Genomic DNA, 25,653 nt, shown 5'->3' with positions numbered 1-25,653 from the left:
CTGGTTAGATGCCAAAAGCTGCAATTTGGTTACTAGGCGGATGGCCAGATGGCAACGTTGTTTCCATATCCAATTATGGTCCAGTCAGACCGTCTCTTACAAACCAGGAGATACTGATCATGTTATTTCTATTTAAAAAAAGCTAATTCCCATCTTTTTTCATATGATATTTGACAGTTATTTGATTGTGAATTGGTTGTGATTAGACAGCCACAGGACGGCCACTCCATGCAGGCCTGTAGAGGCCGACTGAGGACACTGAAGTTAAGTCTTTGGCTCCCAAACCCTCCAAGTAGGGCCGGGCTCATGACCTCAGTATTCCTAATCCCAGTTACGACCCTGAGTCTATGCGCAAAGACTTTATGCCCATTTTTTAAAAAAGAAAAAAACATTTTTGTCTGACTTCACAGATACACACTTCAGGTATAAGACTGCCATTGGTAGCGACCTTCAAACAACATTGCAGAATCTGCTATCTCTGTTTCAAAAGTCCCCGGGCAACAAGAACAACCTCCGAGCAGCAACCTACATGCTAAAAATGGCAAACCAACATAAACAAGCCAACAGCTGTCACCTTTTCTTTTGCATTGATGTAATCGTTTTAGTGCCAGAGCTCACCTCCTGATATGCAAATGTTCTACTAAAACAGGATCCCCCCCGACACTTTTTATTTAGCAGCACCATCACTGCATCCTGGGCTTAACGCCGTCCAAGACGTTTGCAAGTGTTTTATAGAAATGCAAACAAGGCAGCGTCTTTTTTCCTTATGGCAGAATGTGTATGCGTTGAGCCAGACCTTTCTCCAGTGGAGAGACGTCTGACTGTCAGATTCACATGTTCATGTGCAGGCCCAAACAGAAGCTGCACGCTGCAAACAGACATTGGGACGACCAGACGAAAACACATACACAAACACATGGCACACAGGCACGAGCACGCACACACGACCATCCAGCATAAACAGACGTCAAGTTTCCACTCAGGACGTCAAAACTCCACTTTATCCTTACATTGCAAATAGTTGTTTGCTGACATCTTATGAGGCTGAATGTAAATCTGATTTTTTTTTTTTTTCATCAGCAACACTTCAAAACAGTTTGAACGTTTTCTGGAAAAGTCAACCAGCATACAATATAGGGCACATGGATACTAAAATATGAGGTTTAATATGGAGCAGGAAGAGCAAAAATTAATCTGTCAAACCATTAATCATTCACCACTGCAACACATAAACAAAACAAATACACAAATAAATAAATAAATGGTAAGGTGCAGCGTCTCTATTTGTTAAAAATCGGTTTAAAGCCTGTGGTGTTGGTAAGAGACAAAAGTCTTTATTCAAACTATCTTTGATCACACATGGGAGAAGTTTGTCTTCAGGACTTTCTACCAGAAAGTCAGGTGGTGTGGTATAAATAGCGACAAGATCTGTGTGGTGGATAAATGGGTCAAATACAGGACTTTCACCCAGAGGACTGTAGTTCAAGTCAAACTATTTTGCTGCTGAATGCACACTGGATACAAAAACTTAAGCAAAATAGCTGAATGGACCCGTTCATGATAACATATTTCATTAGGACGCCCTGGAAGGATGATGAAATTAGTTTTTTTCTTTTGTTTTTGTGGCCACGATCATTTCAATGTAGAAGTGTTCATCTTACCCTGTTCCCCCCTGCAGGATAATTAATAAGAATGAATTAAAACGTAAGGCAAAAGTTGCATTTAATTGCTGATCTGGGATCAGTGTTAAGGCCCCAAATTTAACATTGACCAATATAAGAGAACAGAGAAAACAAACCCTAACACTGACATTATGATTTCAAGCTAGGAAAAAGCCAGCTGCCTGGTTAATTTATCTGGTTGAAAAAATTGACAATTTTTTCTTCTGGTTTTGATAAGAGTTACCTCATGCATGCATTACATGTTGCACATACTGTATATTTAATGAAAGCAATTTTTGTTTCCTCCAATTTAATCTCTTACCTCAGGCTACCACTCACCGCCACCCCCCAAAAAAACAGGAAAGAAATTCTTGTCTGATCACGTCGGTGACCTATTATGGTTTCAGACTGGAACCAATCTGGAAAAATCTGAGTGTTGATGCCCTCACTTTGTGGACTGAAGATTTATTTCAGATTTCTGACGTGATGACAAGATCTCCTCACTCTGTGGTTCCTGCTGTGTCATCCAGACGTCACACCGACCAAAAAAAAAAAACACAAACTGTTTTTATCACGGCAGAGAAACAAAACTTTCACTCAGAGTCAGAAACAAAATAAAACCTTCCCTCATCAGTTTGTGGAGCAAAAACACCCAGCAGACCGTCTGAGTCGACTCACAGAGAATCTGAAATATTCTCTGACGTGTTCAGGATTTTACTCACTCACTTTGTTTTTAGACACACACGTCAGTCATTTGTCCTAGTTTGTCCTACTTACACATACACAGAAAACCTTATGACCAACGGCATCAAGCGAAACTGAACACACAGTACGGTCCAGACTGCTCTGCACAAAAAGTGTCCTGAGATAACTTCCCTTTCGATTTGGCGCTATGTAAATAAAACTGACTTGACAACTTATACCTGTAATATAAAACTTATAGAGCTGCACACAGACTGAACTACAACTTTTTAGGTGCAACCAGTATTTCTGATACTCTGTCAGTCAGTTGGTCCACAAATATGTCCCCATCCTTTAGCAGCCACAGCTTTTGCCATAGGAGGCTGAAATTTAGTGTGTTTGTGTTCAAGAATGTATGATGTCTGTCAAGTTAAAAGATAATTTTACAAGTCAAGAAAGTATCAATTTGTGGTAGGTTTGTCATAGCTTAGTTTTGTGTGAAACTGTCACAATGAACTACATGTCGCCGTCTCTTGTTACATTATCTGACCAGAAGTGTTTCATCAGCAACTCCTGGTCCTTTTATCAGCCGAAAGAGAAAGAACAAGTAAGACTCGCTGCTATGTGACTCCATCCTGGTCGGAAAACACACAGGCATCGTAGCTTCAGCGGCTAATATTAGCTTTTTTAGGGAGAAAGTCATGACGTCACTTACGGGACTTCAGGTCTTTCTAATTAGGTTTCTTCACAGTGACAAATGACAGATGGCGACCATCCCTGAGAAAAGCAGCTATTTTATTCTTAATGCACGCTCTTGAAAGAAGATGAGACAAGTCTGTGTTTGTATTTTTCATGGAAAAGTTGCAGTGAGTTGTACGGTAGCCAGTATTTATTTAGATAGTTTTTATTTTTGATGTTTTATTTTGTAGTTATGGTGGAGAAAACACTACCGCTTTTAACCACAGGGGCCTCCAAAATCAACAAAATATGAAAGTTCTTTGTAGTATCTTAAAGTTAACTTGCGTATCAGAGTTAAAATAAGTTGATGTTGATTTTTGGTTTCACACGGCACACAAACTTAAGTCCCCTCGGTGAAAGTCCTGTTTTTATTTGACCCATCTCTCCACCTCAATCTACATGGACTTTCTCTTTATAACGTCACCTGATGTTTTTCTTCCTGTGACATTCATGCATAAAATGAAACGGCGCCTCTGCAGAACTCTACTGACTAAATGTCATAAAATAACATGCAAAAATGCAAAAAAAAGGTGTTGTGATACCATGCAAAATAATGGTTGTGAGACCATGTGTGTGTGTGTGTGTGTGTGTGTGTGTGGCTATTTACCTGATAGTTTAACTATGTTGTGTGAAGTAGCTTTTAAATATTTTCTGGCCTCATCAAGCTGAGGCAGCAGGAATAAAACCTGTGCAGGACTCGACAGACTGCTCGTACATCACATATACGTCGAAGAATGCCAAATATCTGAATGACATTTTAATGGACGCAGTCACATTTTCCACATTTTGACGGAGGTGAAGGAACGCGGTAATGTTGAGCGTTCAGCTGAGCATTAAACACACAGAGGCAGCAGCATCCAGAACAGAGAGCAGCAGAGGAAACTGAGGCTGGAATATTTCTGCAAACCCAACATGTGACAGTAAAACTTCAAGTCAAATGACACAAATTTATCTGTTAAGGTCTTGAACAGCTGATCAGATTTCTGTTGGAAATATAAACTGAACTGAATGCGGTAGAGAATCACCTCTGCCCCCCAAAAGACCTTTTAGATTCTGCATGTTTCGGCTGAGGTTTTGTCCAAAAATCACTGTTGTTTTAGTCACTTTAATCTGACAGCACTTTCATCTTTCAGTCATCAATTTGATGTTAAAATATCAACAAGACTCTGCAACAAGTCCTCCAAATTAAATGACAAAATACATCTTTTGTCTGTACTCTCTAGAGAGACATAAAAGTGTTTTCTGATCTGATGGCCCTGCAGATATGGACAGGATCACAGTGCTTGTTTGTGCCTTCCTTACAAATCTCTGTAAAATAAATCAATTTTATGATTGGGCCGCTCTATGGTTAAAGTTTGGTTAGGTTTAGAAAAATCATCATGGTTTGGGTTAAAATAAATAGACCTTAATTGTCATGGTTACAATAATAAACACTTGGTTAAGGTCATGCTTCAAAGAAAGCAACAGTAGGTGTGTTTCCAATAACCTGTTTTTATGCTAATTTTAAATTTGCACATTAATAAAATGTGTGAATGGAAACAGAAAAATGAAATACTGCAAAAAAGTTTTTATGCTTGACTGAAATACAAAAGTTGGTGTAATGATGCCACCAAAATGCAATGCAAACACATTGTGACGTACATGACACTTCTGCTTCACTGTAGAGATGAAAAAATAGACGCAGGCTAAAACGTCATATCTCAGTGAAACAATGAGTAGACTGTAATGTTTTGCAAATAATACATGAAACAAACAGAAATGCAATATTTCCATTGTGTTTTCTACACTGTCTTTCACAGTGCTCTTATAACTGTTGTCTTGTCACGTTGCGCTCTTCTTTCTTCTTCGTGGGTTGCTACTGCAGAGCTGTTGAGAAGCAGGAGTGAAAATAAATCCTCTCTTTAATCCCAAATTTTGAAACATACACTCTGAGCTCCCCTCCTGCCAATAACGGAGTCAGCATCAAAGCGACTCTGGTGGTTCTTCCTTCAGAAGCTCCAGTTTCCCATTGACCTTCTTCTGCAGAGTTCCCCGGCTCTGAGCAGCTGTCTCTCAGTTCTTTGTCTCAGCTCTGCCCGGTCCTCTCTGTCCTCAGCAAACTTCCCCTGATAGATGTGACTGAACGCAACTGAAGGTGAAGACAAAAGTAACCAGGTGCGCTGACAAACTACCGGGCTGAGCATGTTGCTCATTAGCCCGACTCTTTTTAAGATTCTCTTTCTGATAATTCTGTTTTACAACGAATTTTCCTCCAGGGGTTTCCGACATTGATACAGGGTCTCACCAAAGGAACGTGCCTGTGCAGCTGCACTAGCAAAACAGCCAATAGGAATGTCAGGTCTCTGAGATCGCCTGTGATTGGTTTAAGTCTTCCGTCACGGGCCAGATTGTCTGTAGAAGTCTAGTTTTTTCTCAGATCGCTTACAATATGCTGAAAGGTTGTTATAGAATTATTGCTCATTGATACCAAAATATGTTGCCTACCACAGCTTTAAAGAAGGTTAAAGTCCATTTAATGTTGTTAATGGTTGATACACATAATGATAGTAACCACTTAACAGATCTATTCATGGTTTTACAATGCAGGTACTATTCTAAAATAGAAGCAAATAAGGAGAAGTAAGAAGCAAGCCAGTGTGGACAGTAAATATACATGTAAACACCAAAGGAGAAGAACAAGGCATACTTTATTAATCCCTGAGGGGAAATTACATTCTTTTCACTCTGTTGTAGTTTTTGTACATACATACACAGTCCCAAAATATACACACATGCACAAACAGAACCTTTAGACATCCATCTGAGGTATCAGAGTGAAGGGGCTGCACTTATACATATAGTGAGGCGCCCCAAGCAGTTAGGGGTTCAGGGGCCTCAGCAGTGCCCAGGAGGTGAACTGGCACCTCTCCAGCTACCAGTCCAAACTCCGTACTTTGGTCCGTGTGGGACTTGAACTGGCGAGCCTTCGGTTCCCAAGCCAAGTCGTTACAGACTGAGCTACTGCAGTAGATCGAAAAATAAAATGTCTGAGAATATACAAAATATATACACAAATAAGCAAGGAAACAAGGATACACTACACCAAATACAAAATACAGGTAGTGTACCACAACACTGTGCAAAAATATAAAAAATGCTGAGGTAAAATATCAAAAAGAAAAAAAAAAAAAAAAAAAAAGACAAAAAAAAACACACAAGTAAAATGGAATAAAATGTGTAGTGGGTGTGCAATTATGACCATGGTAATGAAGGTGAAAGTGCAAAACAGAGAAGTTTGGTTGGAATATATGCATGAATACTTTAGTTTATGTAACGTGACATCAGTCAGTCTTTTTGTCTCTCAGCCTGTGTCTCTAACCACCAGCTGTGCTCTGTTCATTAACCAGCTAACCAGCTTCCACATGGCTCCTGTTAACTCACGCATACACACACACTCACACTCACACACACATGTACACACACACACACAGACACACACACACACACACACACACACACACACACACACACACACACACACGTGGCACGTGTCAAACTACAACACAAGAGAGTGACTGACAGGAGAAGACAGGAGCATCATCAGTGTCACGTGAAGCTTCTCCTAAATGTGACCTCTGAGTTTTGATTAAGTTTAAACAATTTTTGGATTTTGTAATTTGTACAAGCGTGAATTTTGGTTTAATTTCTGGTCCTGAGCATTTAAAATCTTTCAGATCAGCTTGAGGCTCAGTTTTTGGCCGATTTCAGGTTTTCAGATGGACGTGAGTCTGGACCATCTGGTTAAAGTTCAGCTGTGGTTCCAGTCCGGCTCTGGCCTCAGTCCATCAGACCCACATGAGCCTCATTAGCAGCAGCTGATCAGAGCAGCATGTGAGGTGTGTAAGTGGTCATGAGACTCGATGTGGAGTTTCAATTAAAACCGAACCGCAGAACGAGCTGCTGCTTGTTAAACCGCCAAAACTCAGCTCTGATTGGCACCTCAGAGTCTGGACCTAACAGGGATGAAGAGGTTCAGGTAGACAACTTCAAATATAAAATACTTTACTTTAAAAAATACTTTAAGAATAAACTAAATAAAAATATATATGTGCTACACAATGTTTGATGTCAAGCTTCATTTGAAGCTACAAGTAAATTTTGAATCACCAACTTCCTAAATGAATGGGCAGCTCAGGATATTACAAATTCTTACTAATTCTTCAACCTAACTAATGGTGGAAATATACTTGCTTTAAACTATGCGTTCGCATACGCACCCCTACGCATCGCTACGCTTCATGGCTGCCTCGCGTATCCTGCTTCCATTTCGAGCGATGGTTGTGCGCGTCCTCAGAAATTAACGCTACGCATACGCGAATGCAAACGCATGGTTAAACAGCAAGTATATCTCCGGCCTTACACAATATGTGCAAGCTAAGCTAATGATAATTTGCTAATTGTGCAAGTAGATTGTAAAAAAGCGCTGTTGGTGTGTGTTTAGGACAATTATTGATCAGGTCAATCAGTCAGTTGTTCACTTACCTATTATGGACCCCAGCAAGACGCAGATAGTTGCCAGGACAACGGTGAAGACACAAGGAAGTTACTTTTCCCAGCCAAGACATAAACCAGCACAAAACACCCCCAAAAATGGCGAGCAGCTGTTGCCATAGTTACCATACACATGTGACAGTGGTGTCAATCTTTGCATCTGACTCTTGGCAAGAAGGCAAATAAGTTAATTCTCAAAATTTAAAAATGTAGGTATATGACTAATTTAACATTATATACATATATATATATATATATATATATATATATATATATATATATATATATATATATATATATATATATATATGGTTGAAGTGATCAGTTTTTCTGTAGGGAACTAGTGTTAGCAAAGTGGCCGTTAGATTGGTCGGTGGGTTTACTGTAAGGGAGACATACCGGGCTTTTGACGCAGTATAAAGAGGGAGGAGTTCGTGCCTGGACGAGGTGTATGGATGGATAGCTCAAACAAATACATGACTTTCACCCAGGAGAGCGCACTTCATGTCCGATGTGAAAACCAAAATGAATGAAAACTTTTAAGGTACATAACAGTACGTGCATCATGTGACTTTTATCTTGCGAGTTGCTTCAGTGATGCCACATGATGTACTAGGGCTGGGCAATATATCAATATTATATTGTTTCATGTTTTGAGACTAGATATGACAGATTTTGGATACAGATACAGTATATCATGATACAGCATAAGTGTTGTTGTTTCCTGTTTTTAAAGGCTGCATTGCAATAATGTCATTTTGTGAACTTATCAAACTGTCTTACTACAAGATGGGCCTGTAGATGGAAAAACGTGTCTGCTGTTAAAGCCTGACCTCCCGTTTGACTGCTGGTGCCACCTCATCGTAGGTTTGTGGAGGCGTCTGTTTTGTTGAATGATGTGAAACTAGCAGGCCACAAATGTCCCAGAGTCACTGATTAAATGCTCGGAAAACATGAGGACCAGTTATAAGTCGGGGGACGCCAACATTCTGCAAGTCAGTTGGCGTTTGTATGGCAGCCTGTACCAAGTAAACACGAAGAAGGAAACAGAAACAGGTGAATCAGCTATACTTTCCTGTTTTGGAAACACTTCAGGGCCACTGTTCAACAATGTTTTAAACACAATCAGTGGTACTTGCAACAAGTGTGGAGACAATGTTAAAATGTGATTATAGAGAACCTGTTCGGCCAGTATGCAAACCCACCCTCAGTCAATCCTAAACTAGCACTGACTGAGAGGACATTATCTCCATTTTCTAGATTAAAACACTGCCAAGCCACGCTGGTTTTATGAGCTGCCTGACTTTGCTGATTAAAAACATCCATGGTCGCCTAGGCTATCGGGGCATACATGCTTACGGCGTATGGTGCTGTCGGACTTTAGAGGCAACCGTTAATTGGCGCAATGCATGAATAACATATTGATAAATAGTTTAACCGACTAGTATTTCTGATGCGGACTAGCGAGGGTGTCGACGTGAAGTTGCTAAATCTGTTGGCAACACTAGTTGTTCTATGTGGACAAGCGGTGCTTTCTGCTCCCTGCATCTCTGTGATGATGTTGCACTGAAATCAGACTATACAAAGAAGAAAACTGAACAAGGCTTTGATTTATGTTCTTCAACAAAATAAATACTGGCTGTAAAAAAACACTGTAGGCCATGTTTGTGCAAATATTTGCTATTTTTTAATCCATTCATATACTTCCAGCTAAAGTCTTACTGTATGAGTGTGTGTTTGGAGGTCACAAACCAGATACAGCTGACTGTGTGTGTGTGTGTGTGTGTGTGTGTGTGTGTGTGTGTGTTGAGGTTCAGGATCAGTTAGAGTGCGTTAACACTGAAATGAAATCACGTTACTGTCAGCGGGGGCGTGACGCAAAACTAGAACCTACTTACTCAACCAAAAAAAAAAAAAAACAATCCCAGGAATCCACACACACACACACACACACACACAAACGGACACACAAACACGCACATTTCTACAACGCTGCAGCCCCATTGGCTGCTGCTGCTGATGAATGGGCAAGTTGTTGACCAATCAGGAGCATGTGACCAGTTAATATGTAGGCCGGTCAGCATCAGCTGGACGCACTCTGACTGTCCTTCCTGTTGGTCCTTCCATCACACACATACACACACACGCGCGCGCGCTTATACACACACACACACAGTTAGTGACAGAGGCTGCTCACAGAAACACACACATCAGTCTGCTTCATATTCAGCATCATCGCTGGTTATCTGTTATCCGTCCATCATGCACAGCAAAGAACAAATCAGGTAAGAAAACTCCTTCATCACGTTTGTATTATGTTTATTTTATAATGAATGTTTGTTTTATTGATGTGCTGTTGTTTTATAACTAATACTCGTCTACCTTTCAAATAATAGACCAGTGTTCACTAAACATTTTGGCTTGTGACCCTTCGTCATTGTATATTTCTAATGCAACCAGTTTGATCAAGACGTGCTTCCTTTCTTTGTTTTCTTTGAATAATTTTCAGAAGCCAGAAATTGTAAAGTTAATCAGCAACTCACAAGAAAAAGTGAGATTAGAGGAAGGTTTGAAAATTAATTGGTTTTTATTTTCCTGATTTCTTGTTCTGTTAATCAGTTTGTAACTCAAGGACCAACCAAACATCCTGATTTTTACAGTGTAATTTCATTGTATGAGTCAGGAATCTGGTGCCTACTTGTGTTTACATGTAGGAGAAGAGAAGAAGAAGAAAACAAGACAACGTGGGAATAACAACTGGGTATTTTAGAGGGAAGGAGAAATAATACTCTGAAGTTTAGGTACAGGAGTGTTTGGAGGATATGGTGTTAATAAGAGTGATATTCTGCAGAACATATAAAGAAATTTCGGTGAAATGTTATTTAATCATTTTAATAAGCCACGGTATGAAAACAAAAAGAGGCTTTGGGAAAATCACTTGAACCTCAGATGAGATTAAATTAAAAAACATTTAAAATTTATAGGTTATGTTCCCAATTGATAACGGGGGTTCACACCAATTCTGAGGTACAGAAAAGTAGTTTTGGAGCCGGAAGATTTGAGAAAAAGAGAACAATTCTTGGAACAATGAGGGACTTTGGAGAATGTTATTTAATACTCCTTTTCTCTAAAATTATGATTTTATTGTTTCCTGCAGTCTTGTTTTGCCCTTTTCATGAAAAGTTTCTCCAAACGATGCTTTCAGTGTTAGTTAACAGAAACACAGTTGTCTCCCAGATGATCTAACGAACTCATGGTTTTAATGACCGTCGGCTCTGAAGAAGTTGTGTCCGTTACTTTGGGCACAGTGGACAGCATTAAATACTTCAGTACTCATGAGCCTCGAGCACTGTTGCCATGGAGAAGAAGCCAGTCAGAGGCGAAGGTTGGAACGGAAAGTGAACTGATTTAAGTCATGTTTACCTTCGTCCTGCTGTTAGCAGTGCATGTGACAGAATTTCAAGCTCAGCGATTGGATGTTTCTTCCCAAAATGCACCTTGGGAGTCGTAGTTAACTTCTGGCTTGAAATTTTTATGCAGACGATCTTGTACCTTTGACCTCGTGATGATCCAAGCTGTAGAAGTGAGTCATGTGATGTTGTTCATGGGGAAAATTAATCAGACTTTTAATTTTTAAGCGCCTCGAATAGCTCCTCCCACTTCACAACTGTATCGGTGCGTTCAAATGGGGTTGTGTCTGCCGCACAACCAGCGACGACTCCAGGAAGTTACTTGTCCCAGCCAAGAAATAGTCTAGATTACACCCTGAAAAACTTCAAATTCATTTCTTTCCAACCAAGTTATTGTACTGATTAATGACTTATTATGACTAATTAGTGATTTTTAGAAGTGCTGGTAGGTGGATGTTTCTTACCTTCAGAGCCAGGCTAGCTGAATTTAACTATTGAAGGGCTGTGGATTAAACAAGAGCATGGGAGAAACTTTGTCTGTGTAACTCGATCCACTTTAATGTCTGAATGAAAATGTAGGACAACTGAATACTGACAACAAAAGTGGCATCTCACTTCTTACATATCACTCCATATCAATCTTAATCATAAGTCTCATTACATGTATGTAAGGTGCGCCATAATATATAGTTTAAGATCCAAATTAAAGAGCAGAATAAAATATTTATAAATGTAGTTGCCATTAATTAAATTATGTAGACTCAAAATAAAGAACAGAGAAAAATAAGATACTGACTACTGAGTATGTCCTCAAGAAAATAAATCTCATCTTACAATATTAGTGTGTTTGTGACTAAACATTTCACACTTTGACAAATCAAAATCATTGTTGTCAGTTTCGACAACATTTTGCTCCGCAGCTTCATGACAGTGACATGTAAACATGGCGGCATCATGGAGTCCAGCAGGACAACAACACGAGCAGTCAGGTGGTCACACAGGCTGTAAACAAAGCCACAGTTCAAGCAGATTATCTAAACCGAACTGAATTTTAAGGTCTATTACCTACTGCACAGCTTTACATCCTGATTCAGCTTAGACCAGTTCAACTTATGGGAGCAGAAAGTGTGAGGATCTTCTTATAAATCACATTTTACAGGACAAAAAAGAGAAATTTTCATAATTTGTGATGCATATTTAACAGCTGATGCTCTCTTTCTAAATGGCAAATGATAACAGTAATATTTCAGTATTTTGGTGAATAGAGCGTCAAGGTCTTCAGAGTAGATGAAGAGAACTAGCTAAACCCAACATGTATTTTAAAAAAAGAGACACAAAGGAGAGCCAGATCTGGTCCCAGTAAACCCAAAGATACAGTAGACCTGATCCATTTTGCCTCCACAGCTCCACCGATGCACCATGTGATCAGTTCTGACTGTACCCTGGACTTAATTCACCCTGAAATTAATAAGTTCCTCCTGTCTTCTCTTATTCCTGCCTGCAGTCATGACGAATACCAGAAGACAGCTGAATGGTTGATGTCTCAGACGAAGCACCGTCCCCAGGTGGCGATCATCTGTGGGTCCGGACTGGGCATGCTCGCTGACACCCTCAAGTGTCAGGACTCCTTCGCTTATTCTGACATACCGGGCTTCCCACAGAGCACAGGTACTTTAAGTTTAATAAATAACGAATGGTGTGATTGATCGTTCTGATTCAAAGCTGACTTTTAATATATTTTAAAGTTTAATTTATTAATTAAAAAGTATTGTTTCCATATACAACTTATATACAACTGTTCATTTAAAGACCTACAGAATTTGTGATGTGCCAGAAATTCATCCGATAATCAAAAAGCCAGATTGTTGAACAATCGCTGAATTATTCATCAATCCCCCTCGAGCTCAAACCACAGCTGATCTGGAATGAATTGATCCTGATTATAAAATTACTCGGGGGCAAGCAACAGAAGGTTAAAATCTGGTTTGAAGGAGAAATATGTAATATATTTACAGTACTAAATCATAAAATGACAATGATGTGTCCTTGGAGATGTAGGAACCATGCTAAGTTGAAATAAGTTAAAATAAATGCCAAAAGTTTGCAGAAGGAATAAGTGTCTGTTTATGAGTCACAAGAAATCATTAATAATCTTGCAGAAGTGGTAGTCAAACTCCAGAGTGTGTATTTTCAGAGCAGTGGGCTTTTGTTTTTAGGATAGAGGGCTTAACAACTGACAGAGTTATAAACAGCTGATCAACTCACAGTGCAGCCTGCAGGCAACCTCCCTGAACTGTCTGGGAAGGAAGAAGAGGGGAGACACAACTTGCTAATATCCAATATTCAACTCACTATTTGGACTGCAGTACTCATTTTTGAACACTAGGTAGTTAAATATTTCACCTTTAATCTGTGCAACATCTGCCTAGCATGACATGTACAGTTAAATTAATTAAATATCAAGCTGAACATGAACTAGTAAAGAAAAGGAAGAAAACCCAAAAGAGTCTGTCTAATTATAAAATGCATGAACCGTAACTGTCAGGACATGTTAAGCCTAGCTTAAACTTGAAGCAGGAGGAAACTGCTAGCATAGCTCATAGGTCTGGTTTACATGTCAACTGCAAATTCAGTAAGTGATAATGTACAGGGAGCAGGTTGTTATTGTGAAATAAATCCTGACAGGATGACAACAGTGTGTTATACAGAAATAACAGACCTTAAAATGCTGTAATTGACCAATCAGAATCGAGTATTTATCAAAGCCATGTAATAATGTTGGTTAATTACCATCACTGTGCCCGTCTCTGACCCTCATCCCGACTCTGTGTTGCAGTTCAGGGTCATGCGGGTCGGCTGGTTTTTGGGGAGCTGAAGGGGAAGACGTGTGTGTGCATGCAGGGTCGCTTCCACATGTATGAAGGACACTCACTCTGCAAGGTATGCACACACACACACACACACACACACACACACACACACACACACACACACACGTTTCTATCACAAACTGATTATTTCCTCCGTTACAGGCCTGACCCTTTAAAGTTGATTTCTGGAAACAATGAGCGCTCAGACAGCAAAGTGACACTAAGTAGAAATCTTAAGTTCAATTGTATTTAAAACAACCTACATAAAGTTTGAGACAAGAAAGAAGTTCATAGAAACAAGGAGGTAGTTCTAAAATGTGAAGCATGGGACAAGTGAAGGATAGAAAAAACTTGTGGGAACATGAGTCAAGTTCGGATAAAAAGGTTATTTCAGAGTTTGGAGTGTGAATGTAAACAGGAGAGAAAAATATATTTCGCAACACTAACCAAAAAGGAATTGTTTAACATTTGGGAAAATGCAGTTGTTCTCCCTTGTGGGTGTAAGTTTGATGTGTGAGTTAGGGGGGACCGGTTAGCCTGGCTCAGTCTGAAGGTCATTTGTTTAAAATGTACAAAAACAAAGTGAAAAAAAAAACACTGTGTGCCATTTTGTGGCACTTAAGTTACCAGTTTAACTGGTTCCAGCAATGACAAACGCTCCAGTACAAAACCCCCTGTAAAAAAACAGTTTGTTTAATTTTATAGCTGCAATTCTTTTTAACATGCTAATTAACAAACTTCAGAGTTACTGGTTGAGCCAGGCTAGCAGCTTCCCTGTTTCCAGTGTTTATGCTAAGCTAAGTTAGCTGACGGCTGGCAGTGGCCTCATATTTGGAGGCGGGGAGCGTGAAAGATGAGATGAGTTGCATTATGGAAATAAGATATTGTAATCAGACGGGCCTTTATTGATCCCCAGAGAGGAAATTCAGGTGTTGCAGAGGCAGAAATAAAAATAGAAACAAGTTCTGATAAATGGAGAACTTTTAAATATAAGTATATAAAATGTAGGATCCAGTGTATCTCATGAAGTAACCTGTTAACCTAAAACTGCCAAGTTTTATACATTAGTTCAGACCATAAAAAGACAAAAGCATAAGAGCACACACATCAGTGTTTCACAAAGGTTCACAATTTACTTCTGTTCATTTTGGGCTCCGGTTCCAGATCACTTTTTTTCAGACCACAAGAATACAAATTAGCGTGCCAGTTCATTGTTTTTACCCAGTTTACAGAACAATAAACAATAAACACAGCTAAATGCTGTGTATGGGAAACACTACACACACCTACACACACCTACACACACCGTGTGTGAGCTGATTAAAGCACCTTAGTCATGCAACCTTAGTGTAACACGAATATAACTGTTTGTAATCAGCAGCGTGAGACTTAACCTGAAACATGACCTGTGTGTGTGTGTGTCTGAGTTTGTGCACGTGTCCATGCATGTGTGTGTGTGTCTGAGTGTGTGCACATGTCAGTGCATGTGTGTGTGTCTGCGTTTGTGAACCCAGCTCAGGGAATGCATGAGTTTGGTCACATGCAGCCTTTTAGTAGACTGTTGAATGCTGCTATTGTTTCCCACTATATCACACTCACACACACTCGTGTGTGTCATGCTGAGAATACCTGACTGTCCTCTAATTGGCGCTCTGTACAGTCTCCTTCTCAACAAAACTATGAAACTGAAACAATTTATTTTACCTCAGAAGATTTATCCAGTTTTAAGTGTGGAAGCAGGATTTTTACACAGGCCTCAAGAATATTTTTACCTGGAAGGCTGCACTGAGAGCAAAAAAATCCCCATAACTATTAACAGTCATGTGATTGGTTAATTATGTAATTGTCATGAGAAATTGCCTGAGAGATTCAACTGAGAGAGCAAAAATGTCTGAAGATTAAAAAAAACACATGCTGCGAAGCACAATGGGACATCCTGCAACATGTAAATAACTACTGTTGCCATAACAACAAACCTTAAAAGGATAGTTGGGATTATTTATTGTGGGTTTGTATGAAGTAATTATCCTAAATCAATGTATTAACTACAGCAGATGGTGGTTGACATGCAGCCAGTTTGAAGAAGCAGAGAAGAGTACCAGCACTGAAGCAATGAATGTTCTGCTCTGGACAGGGTCAGAAGCAATTTGTATTTAGGCTACTTCAAAAAATCAATATCATTTTAAGTGTGTACTATATTTTTAATGTTTTCACTGCTTTACTTTGCCATCAACAGGCTTTTCTGATAGGAAACTGCCATTATATAATCCAAATATCGCTCTCTACAAACCAACCAAACTCCACTGGCAAAATCAGAAATTAATATTGCCTTACAGAGAACAGGAGTTGCTGCTCTACTGCTGCTCTGATCTGTTAGTTTGTTTGCGTTATTAGGATGTCTGACAGCAAAATGAAATGGTGAAAGATTTCTAAAAATAGCGTACCCTTAAGCTGATATTGATTTTTTTTATGTGGACTATTTTTAAGTATCTAAAACACCTTTGCTGATACTCCTCTCTGCTTCTACAAACTAGAGGCTTCCTGACCACCATTTTCTGTGGGTAATATCCTAACTATCAACACGAACTTTATTCAACCCCACATCAAATAATCTGACCTATTCCGTTCACACAAATCTTCTCATGTTTGAAAGATAAATGATTACCAACCTGTGTGTGTGTCTGTCTGTCTGTCTGTTCATCAGACGACGTTTCCAGTCCGAGTCTTCAAGCTGTTAGGGGTGGAGACTCTGATTGTGACAAACGCTGCCGGCTCATTGGCTGACGGCCTCCAGCCTGGTGACATCATGATCATCAAAGACCATGTCAACTTCCCCGGATTGGTTGGTCTGAACCCGCTGTGTGGACCCAACGACGAAAAGTAACTCAGATATAAATCTGGTTAACGTTTTGTTTCTGTAATTGTTGTTGAGTTGTTGAGTTTGTTGTCTTGTTTCTTTTTTAAATTGTTTGTTTTTAAATTCTTGTGTGACTTTTTGTCACACTGTTGTTTATTGCAATCATACTGTAATGTTTTTTTATGTAAACTAAGTTGTCATGAGTTTGTTGTGTTGCTGTTGAGGGTTTTGTTTCAGTTGTTGATCTTGTTGTTTATTGTTGTTCATTATTTGTTGTTAACAGGTTTGGGCCTAGGTTCCCAGCCATGTCAGGTTGCTATGACAAAGGCCTGCGTCACATAGCGATGGAGATCGCCAAGGAGCTGGGCGTGGCCGGCATCATGCAGGAGGGTGTGTATGCCATGGTGGGCGGGCCAAACTTTGAAAGCATCGCTGAGGCCAGACTGTTGCATCGACTCGGGGTGGACGCTGTCGGTAAGACACGCAGAGAAATTTTCAAAACTGTGCACTGTGAAGTCCTATTAATTCCAGGAGCCACAGCTTATTTTTAACTGCCCGCTCAGCAAAGTTGAAACTTCTCGATCCTGCAAGAGCTGCACCAGTTCATAAGTTATCCAGCTCCCAGTGTAGCCCTCTAAACTGTGGTTCTAAATTTGACATAACAGATGAATCTCCCCAGAGGAAACAGAATTAAACAATCAGTGAAGTTATGCTGCTGTGCCTTGTGCGTAAAAGCGCACACATCCTCTCTCCTAATGGGGAGATTCTTGACCATATTTCCAACCCATCTGCGATTAATCAGTGAGTAAATTCTTATGACCCGCCCCACTCAATCTACGAATTAACCGCAGTGCCTGCAGTTGTAACTGCAGTCTGTGCATTACTAATTTAGCAACCAGCACATGATCCTAGTTTGAATTCCAGCAGTCATAGGGTTTGCAATGTGTCAGTTAGAGGCAAATTGATTAAACATAACTTTATTTAGAAGAATGCACCTTTTGAGAGAAGTTTGAACTAAAACAAGTCTTAGAATTTGATTTCTTTCACAGTGCAAAAGACAGGCAACACATCAGGTAATAGTGTAAAACAAGTTTAGGGCTGAGCCAGATTCCATTTTTGGAGCTTTAAAGCCTTAGTGAGAATTCCCTGCAAAAGCTTTGGCGGGCAGTGAGGGACAACACAAGCTATCATGCTTTCCTGCAATTGGATACACCTACAACCAATCAGAGCAATGAAATTCATGACATAGTGGTGTTTGGTCCATTTTCAAGCAGTGTGCAAAATGGCGGCCACCTGGTTGCAATCTTTCATGTATTACAGCTAAACAGTACACTAAAATTCTCTGCTTGCACAATGTTGTGTGATGTATATCTGCTTTACAGACCATCACTGAGCTTGATATACAGATTAACCATTAGCAACATTAGCTAGCCACAAGCTAACAATGGATTGCTATGGCTCTTTTATACACTCAGTGCTTAGAAGAGCTGCCCAAAATGAAATCGACCAATGTACACAGTATTGTGAAAACAAGCCTATATGTTCGCTGCTGCTTGTGTTAAATTACAAACTTATTTCACTTATGTTGGCTATATTATCTTTCGATTATCTTGAGCAGCGTGAGCTCTCCAAGTGATTTCTTGATTGTGTGTTGTATTGTTTTCTTTAAAGATTTATTTAACGATTGGAGGGGCTGGTTTCAGTAAACATTTTCATGCACACAGTCATGTCACTGTAGCAAAAACTGTGGGAAATTTAAGCAGCAAAACTAAAAATTGTGGTTCTAAACTTGGCAGGACAGAGGAGATTCGTCAGAGGAAACAGAATTAAACAATCAGTGAAGTTACGCTGCTGTACCTCGTGTGTAAATGCAACCATAACGTCTCTCTTAACAGGGAGATACTTGACCCTATTTCCTACCCACAACTCATCCAATAGTAATCAGAAAGTAAATTTTTATGACTTGGCACACCAGATCTGTGGATTAACTGCAGTGCCCGCAGCTGTAACTGCAGCCTGTACTTTACCAATTTAGCAACCAGCACATGATCCTAGTTTGAATGCCACCAGGCATAGGGTGTTAGTTAGAGACAAACTGATTAAACATAACTTTGTTTGGAATAAATGCACCTTTTGAGAGCAGTTTGAGCTAAAGTTAGTCTTAGAATTTGATTTCTTTCACACTGCAAAGGACAGGCACAATATTAAGTAACATTGTAGGGCGCGTTTAGAGCTGACCCAAATACCATTTTTGGAGCTTTGATGCTTCAGTGAGCCTTCGCTGTGGATATTCAAAGATTCGGCGGGTGGTGGAGGACAACAGAAACTATCGTACCTTACTACTTTGTTATTTGTACTGTGCACATGGAGCTCTCTGGTGGAGATGCTTTTCTGCATGCTTGGTGACGACCCCTGGCTTTTATGTACACAGGTTTTGAGACTAGAGACGCTATAGAGGAGTATCTGAGTACTGATTTGGGCATCGGTTATCATTGCAATGAAGCTTTGAATCTAAATGTTGATACTGCATTTCAAAAACAAAGTTGCACTTAAATTTTTCTTTTTTCGTTCACCTCAGTCTTTCCAAGTGAGGTCACTTTGAATATCTTTGCATTCAAAGTTTTACGTAGCATGCAAATATCCTTTAAGCACCAAGTAGAGGTGTCAGTACTGATTTTAACAGTAACAGTAATGTTATTCACAGTATTATCATCAGTATCAGCAGTACTGGTGTGACCTGTTGCAGTAACTTCAGGTGTTGTGTGTTTACAGGTATGAGTACAGCTCCTGAGGTTGTTGTGGCGACTCACTGTGGTCTGAGAGTCTTCGGCCTCTCTCTGATCACCAACAAGGTAAACACACCAATCAATGCATCAATACTTACTGATTTACAACTCTGTGTCAGGTGCAGAAGATTTACAAGGATGAAGACTGGTTAGTTGGTTGGTTTACTGTTTGATTTACTGATTGATTTATTGATCTGTGACAGGTTGTGAAGAGTTACGAGGACTCAGACAGTGTGAACCATGAGGGCGTCCTGGAGGTCGGCCGGCTGCGCTCTCACACTGTGCAGCAGCTGGTGACCGAACTGATCAGCAGGATGGAGATCAATAACAACACCAATAATGCTGTTTGAGCACACACACATACACACTGTGTATATATTTGATTGTTGTATCGGCAACATTTTTTAGAGCTTTCTCCTATTTTCTATTATCACCCTTTATTTTTTACTTGCTGTAATAAAAACTTTATTTATATCAACATGGTGCCTAATAATTCTCTATCAGGGTAAAGTTGTATGTAAGTATTCATTTATAATATGTTAATTCTAAAGATTAATATAACGATGACCACTGTGTTTAATGGTGCTTTAATATATGAGAATTTAAGATGTGAGAGTAAGACTTTTCTAAATATCATTATCTTGTATATTGTTCCTGTTGAATTATGGTGAATATGATATTTTATTTTATAAAAAAAAAAATCACTGACTTCCTGATAATCTGATTAAAACATGCTGACACAACTCCTACTCCATGTTTCCTGTTTGTGCTGATCGATTAGTCTACAACTGAATGTTAGTCTGTCTCAGTGTCTGCAGTCCCTCTGATCTCCACTAGGTGGTGCTCTGAAAAAACTCTGACTGTATTAAAGTGAATGAGAAAAACGCTGTCGCTGCAAAATCAAGACAGTTTTGCTCTTCTAAGGACAATAAGGCCGTAAATATGACAAGGACATAGATGAAGGAAACCAATAAATGGTATTAAGAGTTTTAAATGATAAATCAAGAAATGACAAATAAGAATTTACATTGAAGAATCAGAACTGGAAAAAGCTATGACACCAACACTGACTTTACATATTCAAACAATAAGTAAGCCTACAGCCATGCTAGCGGCTCTGTGTGGCCGTACTTACAGGCGAAGTGGATGTGGATTAAGGTCTCCCTTTAGCCTACGTGCTGTTTCCCAACTCTGGGAAACAGCCCGAGAGACCTTAAAATACAACAGACATAGCGCTACGAAGGCTCTGGGAAACGGGGCCCTGAGCAGCTGATGTGGCTTTTCAAATCTGGACTGGTGGCACTCCTCTTGTCAGTCATTGTATAGAACCTGCCAAACTTTAAAATTACTGGCTGCGATTTGGTCAACCGGGTCCAATACCGGTGGAATTCTTTCTGAACGGAAGTGGGGGAGATGTGTCTTCAAGAGCAAATGAAAACATGAGCTTGGTAGATTCACCTGCTCACCAGGCCACAGCCTTTTGGCAATTCTGTTTGGTTTTGAAATTCAAACAGAACAGAATGTTTTCTCTCAACTTCTTCAGAATGACAGAGGCTTTCACCTTTCTCATAACTGCTGAGCAACAAACTGATTTCCCTCAGACTACTGGACCCCAGCAGGAAAGAGACGTAAGTTAAACATGCAAGTCAATACATGCTTGTTTAGTTATGACTGTTAGTTGTACATTTCACTGACTGAAAGTTTCACCAGCCACAATGTGACCAAATAACAGTGGAGCTAAGTTCGTCCTGAGGGTGGAGCTGGAGTTAAAGGTCAGCGGGTCATTATAAATCTAAAGTGTGAACCAAAGTGTTGGACGGAGGGATTGGCGGACTTTGATCGATCATATCATATGATCTTCATCACCAGACAGAGTTTTCTCGGCTGTCATGGAATTGTAGAAGATCAATTTTCCATTTTCCTGTGCATTTTAAAGCATCGTTATCCTCCATCAGACTGAAATTTTCAGCTGATGTTCAAACTCCATTTTCTGAGGACGACTGTGTGGTACAATCAAAAGCTCCAGAACAGTTTCTAAATGGACCTGTTGGTTCCAAGATCAAGAATAAATTCTAAATCTTAATGTTAATCTACTTTTTTCTCCTCAAACAGGTGTCTAGTGTTGAGGGTCAGAGCTCATCACTCCCCCTGTTGTTCAGTATCAGTGTGACGATGACCCAGACTTTGACATCTGAACTCTTTGTTGTGTCCTTGGTGGTTCTGCTGCTGGTTCTGCTGGTTCTAATGGTTCTCTGCTGGGTCCTCAGACACAGCACTAGCAGGTAAGAACCAACAACTTCCTCATACATCAGCTGCTCAGATCAGCATCAACATCCATCTTTTATTCACACTGGTTGTGGTTCAAAGTTCTGAATCGTCTCTGTGGGTTCTGATTCTTCAGAAACTTCACAGAGCTGAAGATCTCAACAGGACGACCCGCTCGCAAACTGACCATCAGAACCGAGCCACACAATGCCCACCAGCTGCTGGACCACCTGCTGGACCGAATCTTTCTCCAGGTGGAACCCGGACCAGAATCTGGGGACACACTTGGACAAGAACCTGGAGAAGAACCTGGAGAGGAACTTGGAGGAGAAAGTTCATTGCATATTGGATCAGACCCAGAGCAGCAACAGCAACCAACAGCAGCTTCTCTTCCCAGCAGAGGTAGGTGACACTGAATATTCAGCAGGAGGAACAGTAAAAGTAAAAGTTGAAAGGTCATTGTCGCATCAAGCTTAAAGCACTGAAAGAATTTGAAGTGGGAGATGAAATGTCTGTAATCTGAATGGAAAGAAATGAAACGAGTCAACTGACCCTTCGCTCTGCACCATCCTCCTTAGTTACTGTTGCTAAGGCTGCCAAGCTTTCCATTCTTGCACTGCATTTATGCAGTTTACGGTGATAACAGTGGTGGATTTAACGTCAAAATTAGAAGTAATTGTTGAAACACGAGGTCTATGCTTAGAGACGTAAACAAAAGCAGCTTCTCATTTCTAGCTGAGGGCCGTGGATTTTGTTGGCTAGAATAATGACTCGAAAGCAGATTTTATAAGTGTAAACCCCCACAGGACAAATGCAGATGCAGTGGTATCTTACAAATTTGCCTGGTGGTAACGTTACTGCAGCTAGTAAGCTAGTGTTAGTTAGCCAGGCATGCTAACTTTCACAGTCATGTTAGAGCAGCTGGAGACGGGGTTTAATTCATTCACCACGTGTGCTCTTATATTTCATGTTTTTGAGAGACTACAAAAAAAGACGCCACCGCCCAGATTCATGAAATGCTGAGTATTGCACCCCACAGAGCCTCCTGCAACATGTGGAGGAATGGAAAGCTTGACAGCCCTAGTTACGGTTGCTAACCTATGATTGGACAGGTACTGTCTGGGGCGGGGTTTAGCGAAGGGTCAATTAAAGTGTAAGGGCTGGAAGGAGCTGAAGTGTCAGTTGAAAGGGAAATGCTAAAATTAGTTCAAGGATCAGTTAAAGTCCAAATGCTTGGAGAATTGGTTAAAAAGCAAGAAATTAAACAAGTTAAAGAGTAATTTGAAGTGGTTTTTTTTTTAGGTTTAAGCCCTGTCGGTAAAAACAGGCAAACTGTTATTTAGAATGCTGAATATGTTTAAGTTAATACCAAGTTTCAACTTCAATGTGTGCAGAAACAATGTGTGGGAAACAAACTATTTAGGAAGACGATTGGAAAGAAACGTAAAAGAATTTTAAAAACAACACAGTTGAAATGTTGAAAAGAATTTGCCTGGAATTTTGTCCGGTTATGAAAGGCAGTTCAGGAGAAAACCACAAACATTTTTCATTTAAAAAGCTCATTACGATCATCCAATCTAATGCTTGGAAACTAACAGCTGAAGAGATTAAAGAAATGGAAATAATCACTCATAGGTTGAGAAACAGAAGAGGAATTCATAAGAAACTGGAATAAATGCATCAGGGAAATAGATGGGGTAATATTTAATGAAATAAATTTAAATTAAGATAGTACAGGGCCCACAAACTGAAATATGAATCAAATTCAATCTAATACTACAGAATTATATTTCTACAGAACAGTTCTGCTTATATAAAGACACAGATATGACACGCCTGTGCAACCTGCTCTATTTCTCAATTTTTTTCTTTAATTTTTTTAATTTGATGAGTCATTCCCTGGGTTGAAGTCCACTCAGTTAGCAGCAGCTCCACCTGCTGACACTGAGATGAATTACAGAGGGTTACAATTCAGAATTTTGCATGACAAAACAATGAACCTCTGAATTATTCAGGTTTTAAGTAGCTTTGGCTTAAAGTTGAGGTAGATCTGTTTCTCTCCTGCAGCAGTGAATGCTTTGCAAGACAAGCTGAGGAAATGGATCACTGTCACAAGTCCTCCTCCAGGTGAGAAACAATTGCATACAGAAATAACAAACAGAATTCTTCACAGCATTTTCATTGCTGTTGCTATAATTTTTAAGTTTGTGTAATTCTTTATTACATATAATTATCATTTGATTTTACATTGATATCATCCACTGTAGAAACTCCTCCTCCACCTAATTCTTCCACCAGTCTGGATCAAACCGACCACCTCGGTCCTGAGCGGTTGGACGCAGCCCAGCACGTCTCTCTGTCCTCTTAGTGTTCCTCCTGCAGTGACTTCTGGGAGGAGGAGAAACACGAGGAGTCACAACTTTAAAGACAAATAAAGACTTTCATTTTAATATGATGACCGTGTACATGGGCAGCCTACAAATCTGATAATATATCAAACCATTTTAAGTATACGGTTGCATCAAAAGCCTGCAATAAAGTGCAATAAAAGACCCAAATACATTCAAATAGGCTTAACATTAATCCTAATGTTTAGGACAGAGGCTCTATTTTTTCAGTCAATGACCCCTTACAAAATAACAAAATATAACAACAACAACAACATTTATTATTATTATTATTATTATTATTATTATTATTATTATTATTATTATTATTATTATGTATTTAAAAAAAACAGAATACCATTAACATACATACACACACACCACTCTTAGTGCATACAGAAAGTAAAATGCTGAATCTGATCATTTTAAGTAATATAGCATTAAAATTATAAACTATATCATGTAAAAAATAGAAAAGTAAAAAAGACAGTAAAAAAGGCTGAGAATTGAATATGATAGGTATATAAAATAGTTTGTGTAAATAGGTAATGATTGCTAAAAGTTTAAGCAAAATAAATGCAGGCTATATTGAAGCCTTTTGTAATAAATAAATAATATTTCTAATATCAAGATCATTTAAATCAATGAATCTGAAAACTTTTCACTGACCCCCTTTCAGACTGTCATGGATCCTGAGGCTCCCTGGACCCATATTTGAGAACCACTGGCTTAGGATACAGCAGACTAAATGATAAAAGAAAATACGTTTAGATGCAAACGTACACAGGTTGAATGTAGCAGCACTGAAAAATATTAACTTCACTGTTGCATTTCCTCCAGTGGCCATGTGGGGGCAGCAGAGGCCAATATTCCACACAATACAACTACTACTATCAGTACAATTACTAATACAGTAAACCCTCTGGATCCACATAGATGTACCTAAAAATAATTGATTACAATGCTTGTTTAAGAAAATATTGTTGTTGAGCAAACTAGACAAAACATTAGTGCAGATTCTGGACTTTTTATTTTCTTACTGCAGTACTTAGAGAAATGTATTTGTTTTCTAAGGCATCAAAAATTAAAACAAAGAAACATGATCTGATCCTCAGTCAGTAATATCAGTCCACACCTGCAGAGGGAGTGATTGGGCTGCTGGCAGAGCTTTAAGCAGCTGGCTGTAATAATAAAAGGGGTTGGTAATCAGTTATTGGCCTCTAGTAACCGAATGGTTCGTTGTATTGGATGAGGTGATGGTGATCTGGGAGGAAACTCCTCCTCTTAAATTTTAAACTTTCAAACTGAGGGGGTGGATAAAATCTAAACATCTGTGATGTGTTGGGCTTCAGTAAGAGCACTCACTCTGACAAAGAGGAAGTGAAGTGTGTTTCTCTTTAATCTAATTTTCCATGTCAGCTCATGTGTAAACTGTGGAAACCCATTCCTGCCAGAAAAAGGAATTCAG

The 25,653-nt window shown here is 39.5% G+C and overlaps 1 protein-coding gene across 1 annotated transcript; it reads left to right on the top strand.

Annotated features, from left to right (window-relative positions):
* The first annotated feature begins 9,699 nt into the window (after positions 1-9,699).
* Positions 9,700-20,282, top strand: pnp4a (purine nucleoside phosphorylase 4a). Its single transcript, XM_084745682.1, has 7 exons — positions 9,700-9,895; positions 12,525-12,688; positions 13,857-13,960; positions 16,595-16,770; positions 17,031-17,221; positions 19,520-19,599; positions 19,737-20,282. Exons 1-7 carry the CDS (start codon positions 9,873-9,875, stop codon positions 19,881-19,883), a joined length of 885 nt encoding a protein of 294 aa, XP_084601808.1. The 5' UTR covers positions 9,700-9,872; the 3' UTR covers positions 19,884-20,282.
* Positions 20,283-25,653: the final 5,371 nt, after the last annotated feature.

This window comes from Lutjanus erythropterus, chromosome 2 (assembly GCF_056507025.1).
Source record: "Lutjanus erythropterus isolate fLutEry1 chromosome 2, fLutEry1.hap2, whole genome shotgun sequence".
NCBI classification, from domain to species: Eukaryota; Metazoa; Chordata; class Actinopteri; order Lutjaniformes; family Lutjanidae; genus Lutjanus; species Lutjanus erythropterus.
The sequence above is the reverse complement of the archived record's forward strand: the minus strand, read 5'-3'. Positions and strand labels throughout refer to the sequence as shown.